The sequence below is a fragment of the Vicugna pacos genome, chromosome 1, assembly GCF_048564905.1.
Source record: "Vicugna pacos chromosome 1, VicPac4, whole genome shotgun sequence".
NCBI lineage: Eukaryota > Metazoa > Chordata > Mammalia > Artiodactyla > Camelidae > Vicugna > Vicugna pacos.
In genome coordinates, this window is record NC_132987.1 from 108,256,780 (window position 1) to 108,278,895 (window position 22,116).

At 38.0% G+C, this 22,116-nt stretch overlaps 1 protein-coding gene across 6 annotated transcripts in view; it reads right to left on the bottom strand.

The window, feature by feature from the left end:
- Nucleotides 1–22,116, bottom strand: part of APP (amyloid beta precursor protein) — a 257,769-nt gene that overhangs the window by 128,726 nt on the left and 106,927 nt on the right. For all 6 annotated transcript variants that reach the window (XM_015248674.3, XM_006215213.4, XM_015248673.3 and 3 more), the window contains exon 5: nucleotides 21,540–21,733. In XM_015248674.3, coding sequence (XP_015104160.1) covers nucleotides 21,540–21,733 — 194 coding nt within the window. The remainder of the gene's footprint in view (nucleotides 1–21,539; nucleotides 21,734–22,116) is intronic.

Genomic DNA, 22,116 nt, shown 5'->3' on the forward strand with positions numbered 1-22,116 from the left:
CCGCAGAGAGAGGGAGGGGCAGCTCTGACACAGCGTCCGCAGCAGGCAGCTCAGGGAGGCTGGAGGCTGAGACTGGACACCAGGCAGTGAGCAGAACGCAGGCTGTGGGTACATAATGAAGGACTTCACTTTAAAGGCTAACGAGTTTGCCCTCACCTACCAGTAGTGCAGAGCCCGGCAGAAAGGCTTTAACAGAAGAGTGGCAAGATTTGCTGCATTTCCACAGGTATAAGCTGGTAGAGGATGGACAGATGGGGGGGGGTGTGACATGTGGGAGGGAGAGAAGGCTCTCGAGGAGTCCAGTCGAGGAGACAGGAAATCAGAGCTTCGAGAAAACAACATGACAGAGCCGATGACCATCTGGATGGAGGGGGTTAGTGAGAGGAGGAAGCCGATGCCCCAAGAGGGAGAGCCTGGCTGGAGAAGAGTCACTCATGGTAACAGAGGATACGGCGGGAAGAATGGATGGCCACGGACGGAATGGATGGGCCCAGCTCTGACCATGACGGATTTCAGACACTGTAGGGACCTGACGCAGAGGCCTCCAGTGGGCAGCTGCAAATGCAGCACAAGAAACTTGGGACACAAATACACAAATCTGGGAGGCACTGTTCTTCCACTTCCGTTACGTAAACGGCACAGCATGTTTTTGTTGCTGTTTTTTAAAACTGAAGAGCTACCGTTCTTGAAGGACCCCAGATGGCCGCTCACTTTCCGCATTGCTGATGTCCTGTTACGATACTTTATCTAACTAGAAACAGAATCTAGCCTTCTGCAGTCTAATTAGGCCCTTCCTCCCTGTTTCCTTCGTGCTCTGCACACACAATTCATGCTGCTTCCCAGCACAGAGATTGATGTGAAGATTTCCCTGGGAGGACGGTCTCGAGTTCTGATTAAAGGGCCTGAACAGGACATTCCACTACGTTTAAAACTACAGCGTAAAACAAGCCATTCAGTCAAATGCATTGGTGCTTACAGACCGTGGACCAGGCTTTCCGCTAGCTCTGAGGCTCTAAAAAAGAAACAGATAAGGTCCTTGCTCTTAGGGAGCTTACATTCCACCGGGGGAGAGAAAGAGCATAAGAAAATAAAATAGAAAAGGTGTACTTAGTGTCAAGGCCAAATAAGTAAGCTGCTAAGGTTGAGACTATTGGGAGGGGGGTGTTTTGAAAAGATTGATCTGGGGAACTCATTTCGAGAAGCTGAGGCTGAAGGTGAAGAGAAACCCAGAAAACTGGGGAAAAAAACCATTACAGAGAGAGACTCAGCAGTCTTGGGGCGAGGAAAGCCTACCGTGCTGAGTCGTGTGACGCAGAGTCAGCAGTGGGGAGGGAGGTATGGGGTGCTGTTGAAGAGCTAGAGAGAAGCCGGGTGAAACAGCTTAAAGCTAAGAAGAATGCAGACTTGGGTCTGGCACAAAGAACATGTTCAGTAACTGTGACCCATTAACATCAAACTCAGCATCGCCACAAAAGGCCTCATTATATTTTCTGTGTGTATTTGTGTTTTTGAAGTGTACTGGAAAGCCACTCTCACACCTTCATGTGGGGAGTTCCATGATCGGCTTCATGTACCCTCTGCACACTCCACATCCTGGCTACTGTACAGGGAATGGCTCAAGGTGTGTGTGTGTGTGGAAAGGGCGGGTCCACAGGGAAGAGACAGTGGGAGCAGAAGTTAGTACAGGGACTCCAACAAGAAATAATGGTAGTTTAGACTAGGATTATCCTGGAAAAGATGGAAAGAAGTGCATGAATCCAGAACTGAAAGGATTTGTACAAAAGAAAACAGGACCCCCAGGTTCTTAGCTCTAATTCCTAGGAGCGGGCGAGGGGCCATGACTGACTTAGAACACCTCTGAGAGAACCATGGTGGGGGAAGGAGGGTGGGAACTAAAAACTCTCTTTTGGACATGTTAGAATTCAATTGTCTATGAAATATCCAAGTAGAGTTTGAGCTGGAGAAATAAACCATGACCTACTGGACTTACAACTGTTTTTTTTTTTTTGCTTTCATATTCCTTTTCATTAAAAGTTATTACAAAATAGTGAATATAGTTCACTGTGCTATACAGAGAAATTTGTTTTTTTAAATCTGTTTTTTACATATAGTGGTTTACAAATCTCAAACTCCCAAGTTTATCCCTTCCCACCCCCCACCTTTCCCCTGGTAACCATAAGATTGTTTACTACGTCTGCAAGCCATGGAAGCAACCTAAATGTCCATTGACAGATGACTGGATCAAGAAGTTGTGGTATATTTATACAATGGAATACTATGCAGTGATAAAAAGAATAAAATAATGCCATTTGCAGCAACATGGATGGACCTGGAGATTGCCATTCTAAGTGAAATAAACCAGAAAGAGAAAGAAAAATACCATGTGATATCACACATATGTGGACTCTAAACACAAAAAAAGAAAGAGGACACTAATGAACTCATCTACAAAACAGAAACAACTGGTATTTAAAGTCAAGGGCATAGATCACAGCAACCAGGGACAAAGGGCCAATAAGGGAAATACTCTAATAAGCCACAAGAAATAACCATAGTCAGGAAACTAAAGAACAAGATTTAAGAAACAACAACAACAAAAACAGTGATGGCAGGATGGTTGAAAACAAAAGAATAAAAACCCTCCAAAGCTTTGTGCAAAGGAAGTATAGGAAAAACAGGTTGGAAATGACAATGACAGACAGATTATGTAAGAGAAAGGGTTTCTGAGAAATAGCAAAGATAATTGGTTATTAAGTAAAGTAAGCCAGAAAGAGAAAGCATACCATATGACATCACTTGTATGAGGAATCTAAAAAAACTACACAAATGAACTTATTTACAAAACAGAAAGAGACTCACAGACATAGAAAACAAACTTAAGGTCACCAGGTAGGGGAAAGGGAGTGGGAAGGGATAAACTGGGGTTTGAGACTTGTAGATACTCTATCTAAAATAAACAGCAAGTCTCTACTGTTTAGCACAGGGAACTATATTCAATATCTTGTAGCAACCTATAATGAAATAGAATATGAAAACAAATACGTGTATGTGTATGTATGACTGATACATTATGCTGTACACCAGAAATTAACCCAACACTGTGAACTGACTATGTTTCATTTTAAAAAAGGAAAAAAAGATAATCAGTTCTAAGGGCTTATTTACACTAAGATGCTTTATATGGAAATTTCTATCCTGTGTATATTTAGAATCCTGAACCCAGAGGCCACCTGGGCCTGTCTGTACGGCACCTTGATAAGGCAGATGAAGCGGTTATGAGGAAGAGTCCTACTCTGTTAACTAATACCAATGACGGAACAAAAACATACTCAGTCCTATGTATGAGTCATGGCCAAAGGTCACAGATATTTTACTGGCATTCTAGACAGTGATGGGACTACAGAGTCAATTTACCAATGTGCGTGTTGGGAAAGAACATTTCCAAATGCAAGGAAGTGGAAAGTCTATCTTGTAAGAATGGCCTGTGCACAAGTGTTGCCAAGTGTGCTTCAGCACCAATAATGAGCTGCATTCGAGGTTGGACTCTAAGTGGATTAAGGTACATCGAGATGCTATAAAAGTGTGGCCTCAGCTCCTGATTCTCGGTGACTGGTTCTACCATAGTGAAATGACTTTAAATGCAATGATGAATAAACATTTTCATAAAACCAAAGTGCCTCATTACCACTTCGACATGTGTGAGACTCCTTGGCTCCAGTTTTCTAATAACTTTAACTATAAAATTCTCCCAGGAACTACATGAGGCTAACCAGCCAACACTCAAAGGATGTACAAACACTTAAATGGAAACACATGAACAGCATGTTCCAGGAGGTAACGGATTAAAACTGCAATACAGATATTCCTTCAGTTATTGATAGTTAAAGTTTAAGATAACATAATTCTTCTGAAACTGTTCCTGAAACACAATTTAAATATAAAACTGAAGGTCTTCAAATATATAGAAGTTGAAAGTAGAATGACTTCACTGCTATTTGAACACCTATTCAATTTCTATTTAAAATCCAAAAGAGTCCAAATCAATCCACATTTTTACAGTCATTGTCCAATCCTAGGAAATCGTATTTTCTAGTATTTTTTGCTTCCTTAAAAATAGAAAGAATTCCTGTGTATTTAAAGTCATTAAATATCACTGGTTGCTTACTACCAAAACCTATTTTATTTTATTTTGAAGGGAGAGGGTAATTAGGTTTGTTTGTTTGTTTAACAGAGGTACCTGGGTTGGACCTTGTGCATGCTAAGCACGTGCTCTACGACTGAGCTATATCCTCCCCACCGAAAACCCTATTTTAATAATGTTCTCAATATCATCTAGGACAGAAAGTGCTTAAGTTATCATCTATTATTATTGATTATAATAATTACAAGGCCTACAATACTTTCTAAAGACCTAATTTAAACAAACATGTTATAATAGCCATGATTATCAAACCAGAGGTGAGAGGTCAGTCATTACACCTTAAGGAGAGCTTTTTTCACTTGACAGTGTGAGATCAAGGGTGGGAAAGTGAATTGATTAAAGAAAGAAACATCAGCCCCACACTGGCTGGCCTTCACTTACAATTCGACTGATGCATTATAAACCAGTCGGCTGAACATAGTTCAACATGCATCCATATCTATTCTTTAACTCAGTTCTGAAGGCAGATACTATGTATAGGTTATTCCAATCTTTCCCATGTTAGATGTAACGAAACAGGCTTGAGAAAAATATGTTAGGATCAAAGCACACTTTAACCCTTCCAGAGGGAAGGGAAATAGCTCAGTGGCAGAGCGCATGCTGAGCATGCAGTTGGTCCTGGGTTCAATCCTCAGTACCTCAATTAAAAAGATTAAGAAATAAATTAAAAAATTAAAAAAAATAAGTAAACCTAAGTATCCTCCTCCATCAAAAAAAAATTTCATAAACCTTCAAAGACATGTCTGAAGCAAAGAGTATCTTACTCACTAGCAAGTCCTTTCTTTCCTAAACATCAGTACATCTATTCCACTGGATTTCTGTCTTCACACATTTTTTTTTAAATGCAGATTAGTTCTACCATCATTAAATGACCATGAATGCAATACTGCCCTTTCCTTCATGATGGCAATCTCTTTCCCAGGTTGGTAGCTAACATGTATTAACATTTTTAGTACCTAACAACATTAATCTCATGACTACTGGTATTGGAGCAGCTGACATAGACGAGGTAGCAAATCTCTACTGCAGCTTCTACAGCCACAGTAAGAGCTCTTCACATCAGCCTGGCAACAGGTTGAAAGCAGAACACTTTGGAAGGCTAAATTCAGCCAGTGGTCAACAATGGTTTCAAACGCAAAAGAAAACTTCATTATATGTGACAAGGAGATACTTACAATAGCGACTCATTTACACAGTTTGAATTACTATTGCTCTCAATAAAATGGCGCTCTTCTATGAATATATTTTCAAGTGACTTCTAATACCATGCTATACTTTGGAATATCCACGGACAAGTTTTTTCTGGAATTACACATTAGACTTTAGTAAAACAATTCAGTCAATACACAAGCATTTACAGCCCATTATGCACTCAATATTCAACTCCTTTATGACTATTTATGTGGCACAATGCGTGTGGCAAAACAGGACTTAATGACAACAATGAATATCTATCTGTTGCATCTTCAAATGTGTAAAGATAACATAACCAGATAGATGGTCTGTATGTCCTTATTTTTAATCTGATGACACATGAGTAGAGATTAATGAAACATACAGCTGAAGGAGCTACTATGGTAGGATTATTTTAAAACATATAAATGTTCATAATTTGCACTTTAGCTACCTTCAAAACGTTTATGAAGATGCTATTAAATACTACGATAAAAGATTATGTAAATAAGAAATTAAGGAGAGTGATTGGGGTCAATAAAATATTTTACGTATGTTTTTATTTCCTTCAGGAATCTTATTGATTAAAGATAACTGAAACATCTGATGAAAGTAAAATCATACCCATTTAAAGTTGCTTGAATATGATCAGCAGTACAGTTTTACAAGAGATAAAAATATGCCTATCTTAAAAAAAAATGCCTATCTTTATGCAATGTGTGTGTGTTTTAAGTCAATATTGTCATCAACACCAAGGGTATGTGTAACGTGTTCACACTGTTTTGGACAGTTACAAACAAATAATAATTTATGTATATAAATAAATATATATAATATACAACAAATATATATACAAAAATAATAATACTGCCACTAATAATGTGAATACAAAATCAATCATTTGAGCTACTATATTTATCTGGTAGTAATAAGTTCATTTCTTTAAAATACTGTATATTCTGGAGTTTTAAATAATTAAGATTGTTCTTCTAATGTTTTACTCCATACAGGAAATTTGCTACAATTTCATTTTCAGATGAGTGAGGCTGTTTTTGAAGGAAGGAAAAGATACTGTTCCTTTAGGATCATTTCAAAATAAATTTAGCATCAATAGATCATGAAGACTGAACACACACACACACACACACACACACACACACACACACACACACAGGCTTCAGCTCAGTGGAATAATTCCACCCTTTTCCATTTACACATAAACACAGAAAACATTGAAAATGTTACTATGTAAACATGGAAGGTGAAAAAAGAAGCCGAAGTTAGCTCTTACTTGGGAAAGATTTTGTTTACCCTCTATCTCTAATCAAAAGAAATAGCTCTGAGTACAGTCACCCCTCAGTATCTGCAAGGGATCAGTTCCAGGACATCCCCCCACTAGGATACCAAAATCTGTGGATGCTCAAGTCCCTTACGTAAAATGACATTGTTGGATTGACCCTCGAACATCAGGGATTTGAACAGCAAGGGTCCACGAATAAGCGGATTTCTTTCATTAAGTGCATACTACATGATCCAAGGTTGGTTGGAACCGAGTATAAAGAGATACTGGGATTTTCCACTGCGCAGTCGGTCTGTGCCCCTAGCCCCTACCACCCACCGCCAGGTTGTTCAAGGGTCTACTGTATTTGCACATAACCTACGCACATCCTCCAGTATTCTTTAAATCATGTCCAGATTTCTTATAATACCTAATACCATGTAAACAGCTGTAAACACATGCAGATGTTATGTAGATACTGGCTGGTACACAGCAAACTCAAAATTTTGTTCTTCTTTTGGAACTTTCTTTAAAATTTCTTTAAAAATAAAACCTTTATGTGAATGTTTTCAATTTGTGGTTAGCTGAATCACTGGATGCAGAATCCGTGGAATGGAGGGCCAACTGCATTTGGAAATTATTTTCTATATGATTGACTTTTTTCTGAAACAAACACCGGGTTATTAAAATTTTGCTAAGTTCTTTGTGATAAGAGTCTTGGTATTAATTTAGACTGAGAGGGAAAAACCTCATGTACTCCTATTTCAGGGCTCCTAGAAGCCAACTTACACATAACTAACTTCAAAATAAAGTTCCAGCATGACAATTTATTGTCACCAGGGATTTAATAAGCCACACGGCTCAAGTACAGAGAACTTTTTGGGCATAATATGCTGTTAAGTGGATCTTGAGGCCAAAAGGAAAAACAGAAAAATAAATACATAATTTTAAGGGCCACCTAGACGTGAACAATGGTGAATCCCTTCAAAACCAGGGGGTTCTGCGTTGAAGATAACAATATCCCGATGTTGGGTTCAACAAAGAATTTGTGTTAAGGGGTTACCACTGCCAGAAACCTGTTATAATCATAAGGACCTGTATTTTCTTCCTCTTCTCCTACTAGTTTATAATCCAGGAGATTTGGACAGTTTAATTAAAAGACATTGGGGAGATATATACCCGGGAGTGGAACTGCTGGGTCATATGGTAGCTTTCTTTTTAGTTTTTTGAGAAACCTCTATACTGTTTTCCACAGTGGCTGCACCGACTTACATTCCCATCAACAGTGTACGAGGGTTCCCCTTTTTATCGTATCCTCGAGAACATTTGTTATTTGTGTTCTTTTTGGTGCTAACCATTCTGACAGGTGTGAGCTGATACCTCATTGTGGTTTTGATTTATATTTCCCTGAAGGTTAGCAATGTTGAGTATGTTTCATGCGCCTACAGGTCATTTGCATCTCCTCTTTGGAAAAATGTCTATTCCATTCTTCTGTCTGTTTTTTAATCAAGTTGTTTGTTTTCTAAAGTTGAGTTGTACGAGATGTTTATAAATGTTGGGTATTAATCCCTTATCAGTCATATCATTTGCAAATATTTTCTCCCATTCAGTAGGTTGGCTTTTCATTTTGTTGATGGTTCCCTTTGCTGTGCAAAAGGTTTTAAGTTTAATTAGGTCCCTTTTGTTTATTTTTGCTTTTATTTTCTTTACTTTAGGAGATAGGTCCAAAAAAAAAAACATTGCTGTGATTTATGTCAAAGAGTATTCTATGTGTTCCTCTAGGATTTTCATTGTATCTGGTCTTACATTTAGATCTTTAATCCATTTTCAGTTTATTTTTGTATATAGTGTTAGAGAATATTTTACTTTCATTCTTTTGCAGGTAGCTGTCCAGTCTTCCCAGCATCACTTATTAAAGAGACTATCTTTTCTCCATCATGTATTTTTGTCTCCTTTACCGTAGATTAACTGACCGTAAGTGAGTGGGTTTATGTCTGGGCTGCCTATTCTTTTCCATTGATCTATATGCCTGCTTTTGTGCCAGTATCATACTGTTTTGATCACCAATATGAAAAGATACATGCACCCCAATGTTCACAGCAGTATTATTTACAATTGCCAAGATATGGAAACAACCTAAGTGTCCATCAACAGATGAAGGGATAAAGCAGATGTGGTATATATATATATATATATATATACACAATGGAATATTTCTCAGCCATAGAAAAGAGTGAAATTTTGCCATTTGCAGCAACATGGATGAATGTGAAGGACGTTATGCTAAGTGAAGTAAGTCAGATGGAGAAAGACAAATACTATATGATCTCACTTATATGTGGAAAATACAACAATCTAGTGAATATAACAAAAAAGAAGCAGACTTACAGATATAAAGAACAAACTAGTGGTTACCAGTTTGGTGGGGAGAGGCATTATAGGGGTCCAGGAGTGTGAGGCACAAACTACTGGGTGTAAAATAGGCTCAAGGATGTGTTTTACAACATGGGGAAGATAGCCAATATTTTGTAATAACTGTAAGTGGAGAGCAACTTTTAAAAATTGTATAAAAATTAAAAAATTAAATCTTAAAAAAAGACATTGGAGAGGATAAAGAGAGACCTTCCATGCCCCAATGGTGTACATTCTCAGCACTGAATAATCCCACCATCCAAATAACTTTTACAAATGAATCATTCCCCAGTACTTCTCATTCAGTGATATCCGGTTACTAGGGCATCTGGCACCATTAAGTCCCAGTAAGCGCAGTGATCACTGCCAGATGTAGCTGGGATGGCAGCAACCCAGCCCTGAACTTCAAAGCCATCTCCTCTTCCAGCCATCACCTGCTTAGAAACCAAAACAAACCTCACTGGTCTGGCCACACATCTATAATCTGGTTAAGGCTATTACAGTGTTTTGTTTTTCTTTTTGACATACATGTGGTCCAAGCTTATTAAATACAGAGATTCAGCATTTTTAATAAGACCTCAGAGCTGGCAGCCAGTTCCCTCAAGAGAAAATGCAAGCTTCTACTTCTCTCCTATTCATCATTTTCAAATTAGTTCCCGTAATTCAGTACAAGACTCAGTGATACAGTTACAGCCTGAAACAGGGCTGGATGCTGCCAACCCAGCGCTGTGACAGTTATTTCTCAAAGCCATAAACTGTTTCATCAAATCTGGTCTTTCTTGACTCATCCACTGGCAAAGATTTCAGGCTGTAATTTATCATTTGCATGATTCACTTTGTAACCCTCCTCCGTGGTTGTTAGTTTTCCCCTTTGAGGATTTATTATCCCTTTTTTCAAAATGCAAGGCAGAAGAGCAGCTGAAAGATCACATATTCAAAGAATTTTAACTCCAGAGATCCAAACAGGATATAAAACCAAAGGAAGCCCCCCACCTCCTCTCTCAGAATCAATTTTAAAGGCAGAGTACCCACCAATAGACGCAAATTCTCACACCAGCCTGAGATGAGGTAGGGCTATGTATGTTTCTGCATCCTGGGCTAACTGGAAGACAACAGGGGCATAACTTGCTGCATGATTCAATGACGAGTTTTCACAAACCACAAATAATGTGTTTGTGAAATGCACCCTCCACACTACCATCTGGTGATTATTTTCTGAAAAAAGTTCTTGGAGCACACAGACCATAATAATTAAATTGACCTTCAACTATACCCAGCACTGAGTCACCCATAAATTGAGCCTTAACAGAAGCTTTTCATGTTGACTGCAGTTGTGATCACGATCAAGACTTTATCCCTTATGTTAAGCATCAGCTTGTGTTGGTCTCTGCTCAAATTTCTGAGGAATGACTGGAAATGGGCTACATCCAATATTTTTGCAGCCCTTTGTTTCTGGGACAAAGGTGAGCCCCACTTTTCTAGAAGGCTTAATAAATGGATTTTAAAAAGCTCATAATCGTGCTCATGTAGAGGGTACCAAAAAACGCTCTCAATAGTTGTGGCCATGTCAACGTATTCATTATGCCACAAGTTCTTATCGAAAATGTTGATCAAGACACCATAAAACCAGATTTGTGTTACTTACACTAGAACTCCATCAATAGCTTTAAATGAAGCCATGGACACAACTGTCCTCAATTCAGAGTTAAGTTTACCGTCATTATGTTTTATACTTTGACATGTTACGTTGGGTTGGGGTTGGTTACTGGATTATCATTTCCTCTCCATAAAGAGTTAGCTTTTAACATGATGGGCTCATAAGCTGTATTATTAGCTCCATCTCTATCTTTTTTGATTCGAATAATGTGACCAACTCAACCAAAGACAACAATAACAACATTAAAATGGCTTAGCTATTGACTAAAGGGAGATGCAATTTTCATGTATATATTTCCCTCTGCTCACAACAATCCCATCCTTTACAAAAAAAGATGTATCACTGTGGGACATTTTACAGAGAAATAAGAGTAAGTTGCTTTTCTTTCCTTTTTAGGAGAATCAGATTGAATAGACCTGCAGTAACATAAGAGTAGGGTCTATAAATGCTCTGTCCCTCCACTCATCTCACCAATCCCCCTAAAAAATAAGTAAAAGACAAGAACTTGAAGAGAAATAGCTTGCTCTTTTTAGGTAACCTAGGTCAGAGTGATGTTTCTCAAGTAGAATAAGTTAGCCCTCTGCAGATGTTGGCCTTTTTTTTAAGCATGCGTCACAATGCATATATACATATTTTTTTCCCTCACATTTCCTATCAGTATTAAACTAATCTAAAGCTTTAGACTCTTATCTCCACCTGACTTTCCCCACCGATGGCTCACAACTAGGGCAGATTAAACAACATGGGATCAACTTACACGATACTATCAGTAAAAGTCAAACATTTTTAACTTCTCTCAAATATGTATGAGTTATTCAATCAAAATTATTTATTGCTCTGAAAGTTTTTTTGATCAAAAGTAAATAAATTAATCATTTTAAAGTTGTGATTTATATGTGCTCATCAGATGGAATGGAAGACATGTGGTTGAATAAGAAAAATGCTGATTATTACTCACATTTCATTAATGTGGAATTAATGGAATGAGTATCTACACAAGGGTTCTACTGAATCTGACACTTGAAATACCTGTAATATTTACTTTGCAGAAGAAGAAAAGAAAAGCTAAACCCTCAAGTATAGATATATCAACACTAATCTATTTCTAGTTTTGAAAAAGCCAAAGTAAGGTTCATTAAATCACTGTATAAAAAAACTAATGTTAAAAAGCTGTGAACATTAAACACATTAACATGCAAGGTGTCCGGACAGTGGATTGTGTGCAGCAAGATTACATCATATCTATTCTTACCACTCATACACAGACTAGGATACAAGAAGGCAATAAAATGGAGACCATGCCCTCATGACACTCATAGTCTAGAAAAGCCTGAAAGCTTGATGATCTGAGGAAGGGGACAAGTTATTAATAACAATAAAAATCCAGTACTGGTGAGTATGCTATGACAAAATAAATTCACCCACTGTCGACACCTCACTGTAAATGGACATAAGCATTTTTAGATACATTTTAAGTGCTGTCAAAACATTCATATCTTTTAACCCAGCTGTCCTATTTCTGGAAAACTGCTTTAAAGCAATTATTATATAACATGGGAGGAAAATCTAGACTCAGTAAGGAATTCAGAAGCTTGGCTTCTATAATGTAAAAAAAACAGAGCCAAAAAAGTCTGACAATGATGACACAGATGAACAAATTTTGAAGAAATATGCATAATTAAAGGGGACAAATATGGAAATTATGAATATATTTTTACATATTTAAAATATTGTTTTAAAAATGAAAACATTATCATTTAAACAAACACAGCTAAATAAAAACAAAAGTAAGAACAAATCGAAACATAAAACTTACAATAAGGTCAAATTATAGGTGATTTTCCTTGACCCAAATTCTTCTGAAAAATTATTATACTTTAAATATTTTTCTAATTAGATGTAAGGAAAAAATATTTTAAGTGAAGATGGTTTTCCAGGCCTCTACATACATCAAATATTTCACAACATGGTCATTCTGCCCCAGAAAATACACTAATTTTTAGTGTAGTAAAAATGGACAGTAGTGATACTAATGAAAGGAAAAACATAATCGACATAAGAATTAGACGTTAATTCTTAATCATCCACTGTATCTGAGCACATTTTAAGCTCTGGATGCAGTTATGATTGGAAGGTTTATTTTGATCTCAAACATTTCCATCTGCACAAAAGCTGCGTTCAAGAGGCAGACTCCTCCTGGTGTGTTTGCTTTTCTGTCCACAGGAGATCAGGGCGAGACAACAGCTTGAAATGGAAATTAAAAAAAAATAATAATAATAATTTCCCTAGCTTTCCAGTACTCCGAACCACTTTCTCAACCTCGGCTCTACTGATGTTTCTTTGTCGTGGCTGTCCTGTGTATTATGGGATGTTTGGCAGTGTCCCTGGTCTCTACCCACCAAATGCCAGGCGCATCCATCCCCCTAATTGCAACAATTAAAAATGTCTGTGGACGTTTCCAAAGGTCCCTTGGGCACCAAGATCGCCCCCAGTTGAGAACCACTGCTCTAAACTGATCTTTGTTTACTCATTTTAAAAATCACACAATGCTTGCCAACAGCTAATGGAGTTGAGCTGGTCTCATGACTGTAACTGGTACTTCCTGAAATTTCTGCCTACTGTTATTTTTAATAAAGAGCTCCAATTTGACACTAGGGAACAAAAAATGCTTGCTGGTTCAAATAAGAAAGCCACTCTAAGAATGGACTTTTATCCAAAAGTTCAAATAAAGATGAATCTTACCTTTATTGATAACTCCAATTTAATTTCACTGTATTCTATTTTATTTCGCTTTTTGAAGCAATGGAAAGATATTCAAGCAGTAACCACAGTAAAGGTGTTTGCTGGTTGTTATAAATATTCCTAAGGCCCTAGCATTTTTTCCTCCACTATTTCCAGCCTTAGAGACTCCTGATGCAATTTCCCTTAATCATTGCATGCCTGGAATGATATTCTTTAGTAGATTTTGCTTTAAAGCCCGATTAGCTTAACCTTGAGTTACCAATTACGTCTGCGTATGCATTTAACATGAATGCCAATTCAATTAACTCAAATAATTGCTGACCACCTAGCTTGTAGAAAATTAGGTCAAGTATTTAACCAAGTCACACAGGCCTCATAACAAACGTAAATTCCTGATAAGCAGGATGGGCTATTAACCCTTAGAGTACCACCAGGATCCCCTGGACACGATTTTACATTTTTTTCCCACTTTTGAGCATCTCTGTCTACTTATAAGGATCAATACTTCTGATTTTTGCACTTTCTTAAAAGTTTCTTATTTCATTTTTAAAAAATGGAATAAAAATCATTGTGCCTTATAAATACCATATCAGTAACAGGAATTTTTTAATACCTAAGACGTTTTTCCACAATTTTCCTGTTTTTATCATCCCAAGAATTATTTCATCATTACTCATTAACTACTGCCAACTGTGCTAAGGAAGACCAAATACAGGAAAATAAAAGAACGAAAGAATTGCCTAGAAGGATGATGCAATAGGGGAATTATCACAGTTTTATTACTGTGTTTCCAAAATATTGCATCATTTTTCAAGAAGGAAAAAAGAAGTCTAGAGACTTTCACTGAATACAAGTGAAAATCAAAAATGTTCATTTTTCCACATTGGCAAATAGGAGAAAATTGACAGGAGATATTTCACAATTATTAAACAAATCAGAAAAATGAATGAAATTGCCCCCATCAGCGAAACCTTAGACCATGACTCTTCAGATGATGCTGTCCCAGATGAATTTTCTCAAGCTCAAGAACTGCAAAATGAGCAATGTATTTCTAAGGACAAAAAGAAAACATGGTCTTCTCATCCACTTAGTCATTTGACAGGAAGGACGGCATTATCCAGTATTTTGCAACAGGAACAGAAATTATTGCTAAAATTGCTTAAAAAAATGTGTGACAGTATTCTTTTGTCCTTTGTAATGTGTGCAACACATTGTATGATGTTTGTACAGCAGGATATTTTTGATACAGCTCAGAAGCAGACAAATCTCAAATGGGATGAGGGGTTAAGAACCAATGTAAAGTGAATTTAAAAAAGGACTGGATGGATGATTCTCATGGGTGTTTATAAACCCAAACTTGAAAATATTTTGCAATTATGGACAGAAGTTGGCTGTTCTCTCTGCAACAAAATTATGAGCTCTTTAAGTTTTAAAAGTATTGATTTTTAAAAAATAATTATCCAGTGAAAATGTAAGTGTAAGAAAACAACCAAGAAGTACAACAGGCTAGATCCTAACAGAGATGTATTTGAACCTGGAATCAGTATTTACAAAATGGATACAGGTCAGGTTCATGCATTGCAGGTGATCAGCCGCTAGTTTTAGTCGAAGAATTCTGCCCATTTCAGAAATCTTTACCTTCAAAACCAGGAAAAGCTGAAATAAAAATCTGGCTCTACTGTATTTACATTTTAATTCAAATCAAATAATTACTATATTAATTCTTACTAAAATGTCTAAATGAAGTTATTTCTCACTATCCCTTTATTCTCACTTTTGTAAATCATTTGTAAAATAATTTTAAAATATAAAAATTATAATTATAATAAGAGAACGCTATACCCAGATAGTCAATGGTGTTGCACTGACTTTTCTAATACAGAGCAGGGCAAGGCGATCAACAGAACGGATTCCGCCGACTGGGCTCAGTGAGTGTGGGAAGGCATGTGTTCCCTCGTGCACACACATGCATGTACATGTGCCCCGTGTGTGCACACACACAAACTGCTGAGGAAACTTTTATCAAATAAAGAAGACTCCTGAGCTTCAAAATACAGCCTTAGAGAAGGGCCTGGTGAGAGGCAGTCATAAGCAATCACTCATCTGGATCTAACTTAATGGCTTTTTTTTTTTAATTAAATGGAAAAAGAAAAAAAAATCATCTAATTATCCAGGAAGATATATGAGGTTATCTGTCAGCACATTCTCACTAATGTCAGCAACTCTAAAAATAAGAAACTATATCATTTGAGATTCTGGTTTGAAGAAAAAAATCTAAGGACATTCTCCCAAGAGGAAAGCTGTTATAAATGAATTAGAAGGTCTTCCTTTAAGTCATTAGCTCTCCAAATTCACCAACCCCCGTGGACTTCATGGTTTCGGTAAGACTCTATAGTTACAGGGGAAAGCAAACTTCACTCTCCAGATCTTCCCTCTCAGGATCAGACTGGGTATGTGGTTGGTCTTACATGTTAGTTTTCCAAGTGAATTTTCCCATTGAAAAATTCTTACCCAAGATGGCTGGAATGTGTATACTGTTAACGTTAGTAAGCTGCATTACCGACCCCATAAATAGGTATTTTGAGGTGGCCTGAGAACTTAATCACTACAACACTGGAGAAATAAATACTGAGTCACTTACAAATAAATTTGGGGAACAATAACTGATTTGTTTATATTTAATCTTTTGAAAGACTTACCTCTTTTTCAATAAGGTCACAAAACAGAGCTCATCCCACAAAGAATGTTTCTCTAAATGCCTCATTAAGCAATAGGAGAACACTCCCCTTTTACCAAAACAAATCTCACTACCTACCAATCAGCAAAGTACATTAAACTGTGGATTAAGTGTCTTTTGGAGGACCAGAGTTCTCCTTCCTTTTCTCCTCTTCAATAACTGTCATACAGTGTCCCCTAAGGACTTTTCAAGTAGGATGTATTTAATTCCTATTCCTGTTCTGCATTTCAAGTATCACAGGAGTGCTGGAGCCCGGAACTAGGCAGCCGCCAGCTGGTAGAAGCCTAGCCAGTGTGTGGGTCAGTGATGCAATACCTCTCTCCCTTTGCCCCCCGGGCTTTGCCAGACGAGCGTGAGGGCATGCCTGCCTGCAGGGCTAACAGAAAAATACGGTCCAAAATGAAGTGATGCAAGTGACCTGATATCCTAGTTATAATGAGTTCAAAACAATTCTTTTAAATCTGAAAAACATCAACACTTTTTAAAACAGTAAAAATTCAGAGCTCAGCCTTAGAACATAAGATTTTACAGGTCTTGACAAGACACAGCACTTTACAACTGACAAATATCTTGGTGGTTCCTTAACACCATTTGACAAAAATGGAAATACATTTTCAAAAGGGGCAGAGAGGTGAGAACAAAAGAGAGAAAGAAATGGCCAAGGGTTTGGGGGTTTCAGCAGACAAGGTGAGGCATATGTGCAAGGCTGAAATGCAGGCTAGGGCCATGGAATAAGAGTTCTAAATGCCCTGCCTAGGAATCTGGACTTTGCTATAGGCTGCAGGAACCATCAACTATTTCCCACCAGTGTTAACAGGATCGAAAATGCACAACAGAAACATTACTAAGGCGTGGAGAATACTCTGGGAAGAGAGCAACAAAGACTTGTGGGCAGGTAGAATGAATTCCAAATCATGGGAATAGAAGTCAAGGTATGAATGAATCCTTTAAGAACACAAAATGTCCAGGGTAACAGAAGAACGTGAGGCACTGATGTAGTCGGGAGTTAAGAAGTTAGTCAAGCAGGAGATAAATGATGATCTGAACTCAGGTGGTGGCAGTTCAGCAAAACAGCAGCAGGTAGAGGTGAAGGAGCGAAAGACAAGGGAGACTGAAAATAAAAGGATGGGTTGTGTGGGTGGGAGAATAAGCACATGAAGAGATACTCCACATTATATGTCATCAGGGAAATGCAAATCAAAACAATGAGATACCGCTACACATCTGTTAGAATGGCCAAGATCCAGAACACTGATAACGCCAAATACTAGGGGTGAAATGGAGCAACAGGAACTCTCATTCACTGTTGGTGGGAAGGCAAAATGGTACAGCCACTTGGAAGATAGTCTGTTGGTTTCTTATAAAACTAAACATACATGTGCTCCAGCAACTGAGCCCCTTGTATTTACCTACAGGAACTGAAAATTTAGATTCACACAAAACCCTGCACATAGATGTTCACTCATAATTGCCAAAACTCAGCAACAACCAAGAGGTCCCTCAGTAGGTGAATGGATAAATAAACTTTTTATACCTAGACAATGAAATATTACTCATCACTAAAAAGAAAAAAGCTGTCAAGCCTGAAAAGACATGGAAGAACCTTAAATGCGTATTAGGAAGTAGAAGAACCCAACCAGACAAGGCTATACATTCTATGAGTCCAACTATATGATAATCTGGAAAAGGTAAAACTATGAAGTCAACAAAAAGATCAGTGGTTGCCAGGAGTTGGGAGGGTGGGAGAAATGAATAGGAGGAACACAGAGGAGTTTTAGTGAAAACACTCTGTATGACATTTGTAACGATGGATAGATGTCATTATATGTTTTTCCAAACTCATAGAATATACATCAGAAGTGAACCCCAATGTAAACTATGGACTGTGGATGGTAAAGATGTGTTAATGCAGGTTCATCAGCTGAAACAGATACACCACTCTGGCAGGGGATGCTGATGACGGGGGAGGCCATGCATGTGTGGGGGAAAAGGGTATATGAAAAATCTCTGTATGTGCTGCCCAGTTTTGCTGTAAACCCAAAACTACTCTAAAAAATAATCTTGAATACATTTTTAAAAAGTCAAGAAAGGAAGTGGAGGTGATCAAGTATTCAGATAGTGCATAATCATAAAGGGAACATGGGAAGCCAAGGGATGTAAGAAGGTAAAGAGAGATGTTGAGGTAGAGAAGAGAATTCATTAATTTATTCAGCAATCATGTACCAAGCACCTACCAAGCCCCAGGTACCATATGCAGAAATTCACAGTGGATGACTGATGACTGAAGGGGTCACTTACAGAGCATTAAGGAGAGTGACGCTAGGAACCAAGAGAATGGAGCTGACTTGGATCAACTGCTATGTGGAAGGTGACAGGGCATCAAATAGTGATAATTAGGTGTATCTAGTATCACTGCACTCCCAGCTGATGTTACAGCATGAATAAGAAATGGAATTAACTGGTGGGGTGATATGACATGCTACATCAACCTTAGAACACTCAGAAACAATTCAAGGGAGAAATCAATTTTTCCCAAATAGGGAGGACTGATGAAAATATCCTTAGAAAATGTGAAGGGTATCAGTAAGTCCAAGAAATTCAAATGGATACATAAAAATGGTTATCCTTGGGTCCATCCTGGTCAGAAAGGACCCATTCCCCCCCCCCAAACGGAATAATGGACTAAAACCTGAATTGGGGAGGTGACTATTAGGTAATTAAGTTTATTTATTTACTTAGGGGAGGCGACTATTATGAGGGAAGGGTGAAGTCAGTTGGACCTGACTAGTGTTTTAGGTCTAACATCAGAAGATCATATTCGCAGAGTAATGTCAAAGCTGGTAACCACACGGGCGCAGTATTTCTAAGTGATGACAGAGTCCAAGGGAAGACGCTGTGACAGACAGCAGAAGTGGCACATAAATGAAGGCGACTAGGAGGGAGCCAGCTCACATTTCAGCTGAATGTCATCTTGGACGGTGATGTAACTAAACACAGAAATAAGTAAGGTGATTGTATGACCTGGTTTGTCTGAGTCTTTTAGTTAATGACTGTAGTCCTAGTGTCAAATCTGGTCTGGATGATAAATTGTGTAGTTGGCTAGTAATAGGTAAAGCAGTAAATTAAAAAAAAAAAGTGAAAGAACAGTACACTAGTGTCCTACAGTTCAGTGATGGTAACAAAGAAGGCACGTAGTAGTGGTATCACCAGAGAGATGGATATCAAAGAAAGTCGAGTTACTGACTGACAGTGATAAATAAATGAAGGGCTTGAGGCAGGGGCAGGAAGCCCCGTGGATCTCGTTCCGGGACTGGTGAGAAGAGATGAAGGAAAAGAAAGGGCCACTGAGAGGGTCTCATACCATATGATGCTGGTAATGGTTTTGACTAGGTCAGTAAATCGGAAGGAGTGTAGGAGGAAAAGATCAAGACACACCAAAATCTATCCTCAATAAAAAGTAGGTGCTTCAACACATCAAAAAATACGTTAAATGGGGAAGAGGACCTGGCAAAAGCCTGTTACACTCAAGTAAAGCAAAAATACCCATTTTTTTTCACTACAGAAGTCTCTCGTATATGCAGGATCACGAGTGGCCAGTCACCAACCTTGATTACAAGTCCACAGCCAGTTCTGTATGATTTTAACAGCAGCCATGGAACTTCCTTGGTTCTCTTGCCATTATTTGGGCTGTTTACTCAACATGGAGTCAATTCAGTGATGGGAGGTGATCAAGCATCCAACAGACCAGGGACAAAGGAACTGGCTGCCTAACCTCACATTTCTCTTTTTCATGCCGATTATATTTGGGATCACGTAGTAAGAGCTCTGGTGACAAGAATTTTTTCAGGAAGGCAGCCTGAAACTTTCAAATCCAGATATGATTGAGGAAGAATATGACAAAGCTATAGAAACAACAGGAACGAGGCAACTCGAACTTTTAGACCAGGTGGTAATTAAACCCACACCAGTAGACGTTTCCACACCTGGCACATGGAACACAGGTGAGGGGACCAGCCATGGCCCAGGACACAATGCTCAGAAACTTCCCAGTGAGGCAAATCCTGCTCTTACTGATGTGTCCTGCCCTGGGAAAAGGAGAATTTATACTATTTAACTTTCAACTCTTAAAAACATAAAGAAATATTGTAAGCATACTGTTGACTTTTCCCTTATTTCTTTCTCTTGTTTTTTTTTTTTAGAATTTGTTTGTTTAGCTTTATGTTCTGCTACATTGAATCCAATTTTTCTAAACTGAGTAAAGAGGAAACACAAAAGAGCTTAGCTAACAAGAGAGTCGTGATAAAATTGGGGAAGAGCCACTAAAGAGAAGCCTGCATTATTAACTGATAAATGACAAGGATACCTCAGTGTACATCAATTCTTATATGTTTGTAAAATATATATGTATTTTTGTAAAATTATTTTTAAAATTCTACAAAATATAATATTAAAATATCTGTGCTTGACTATATAAAAATCAGAAAACTTGATATAATATCTCTAAGTCTTATAATTCATAGTTAATGTTCTATTTGGAAATCTGTCACACTAGGGAACATCTGAGAAAATACGGAAGAGAAAAGTGAAGTGATACATTGTCATCACCTCTGGGGAATGATACAGCAGGAAATTGACGGCTGAATCAGACGGGCCTTTCTAACCCAAAGATTCTGATTTTATAATTTTATGACCTGAATATAAATGTTTGCCTTTAATTAAAAATAAGAATCTATAAATTATTGTACATATAAATTATTTTGGATTAAGATTCCAAAGAGGAAATCCACAAAACCAAAGGCAGTTAAAAAAACTTTAGCAAACATTTCTGAATGCCTCCGACTTTACTCACAAAGGGAAAGTTGACAAAAGGCAAAAATCCCCACAAAAACGAAACCTCAAAACCCACAAAAACCAAAACAAAACCTTTCTGAATGAAAAATCAGATGTAGCTAATGACTGATGAAGTAATCCCCAAATCCCCCCAAATTTTCTAAATTACAGACCAAAACAGAAGACCATGTCACTCACTGAGACCTCAGGTCTCTGTAGAACTACCAGTGACCTATTACATTATCAGTAGAATTTTGATCCCAACTCTTGAGATTAAAATAAAATAGTTAAACTCTGTGATGGCTGATCAATTATACTAAAATTAAACGGTAGGTCACAACCAGAACAGGACTTCACGGTTAGATTTTTTTACCAAAAGAGCAAACTTTGATGGGAGTGGGCAGAGATCCTTTAAATGAGAACTAGAAAGACACATTCAGAGAAGAAACAAAACCATATGCTAGATGTTCCAGCATCTACAAGACAGCAAACACAAAGGCCACCTTACCTCCCATCTGCATAGTCGGTATCTGCTCCACCCCACCAGACGTCCGAGTCATCCTCCTCTGCATCTGCTGAATCGATATTGTCATTTTCCTCAGCCAGCGGGCAACACACAAACTCCACCCCCCGGAACTTGTCAATTCCACAGGGCAGCAGCATGCCATAGTCATGCAGGTTGGTGCTCTTCTCACTGCAGGTCTACAATAGACAAGGAGAAGCCAGTGAGAGCACTGGAGTAGACGCATTCCTTTTAAGAAAACCCCAACTGTAACAACATACAGCCCCAACATATCAAGAACCAACTTCACAATAGAAAGAATCAATTTGCTTTTTGAGTGGACTGACAACAGTTTCTTTAGCACAGGCTACTTTGGTAACCTTAATTTTTAACTTTGTTACTTAATAAGGATACGTTGTTATACTGTAGAAATCAATTGAAAAACAATACGAATAGAAAATAACTGGGAGCTAAGAAGTAGAAGAAACTTGCAGTGTCAATAGTCATCAGAGAAGCAATGCTTTCTGGCTTCATTAGCATATCAGGAAGTAGTCATGGTTCCATGTATGTATCCCCAACTCAC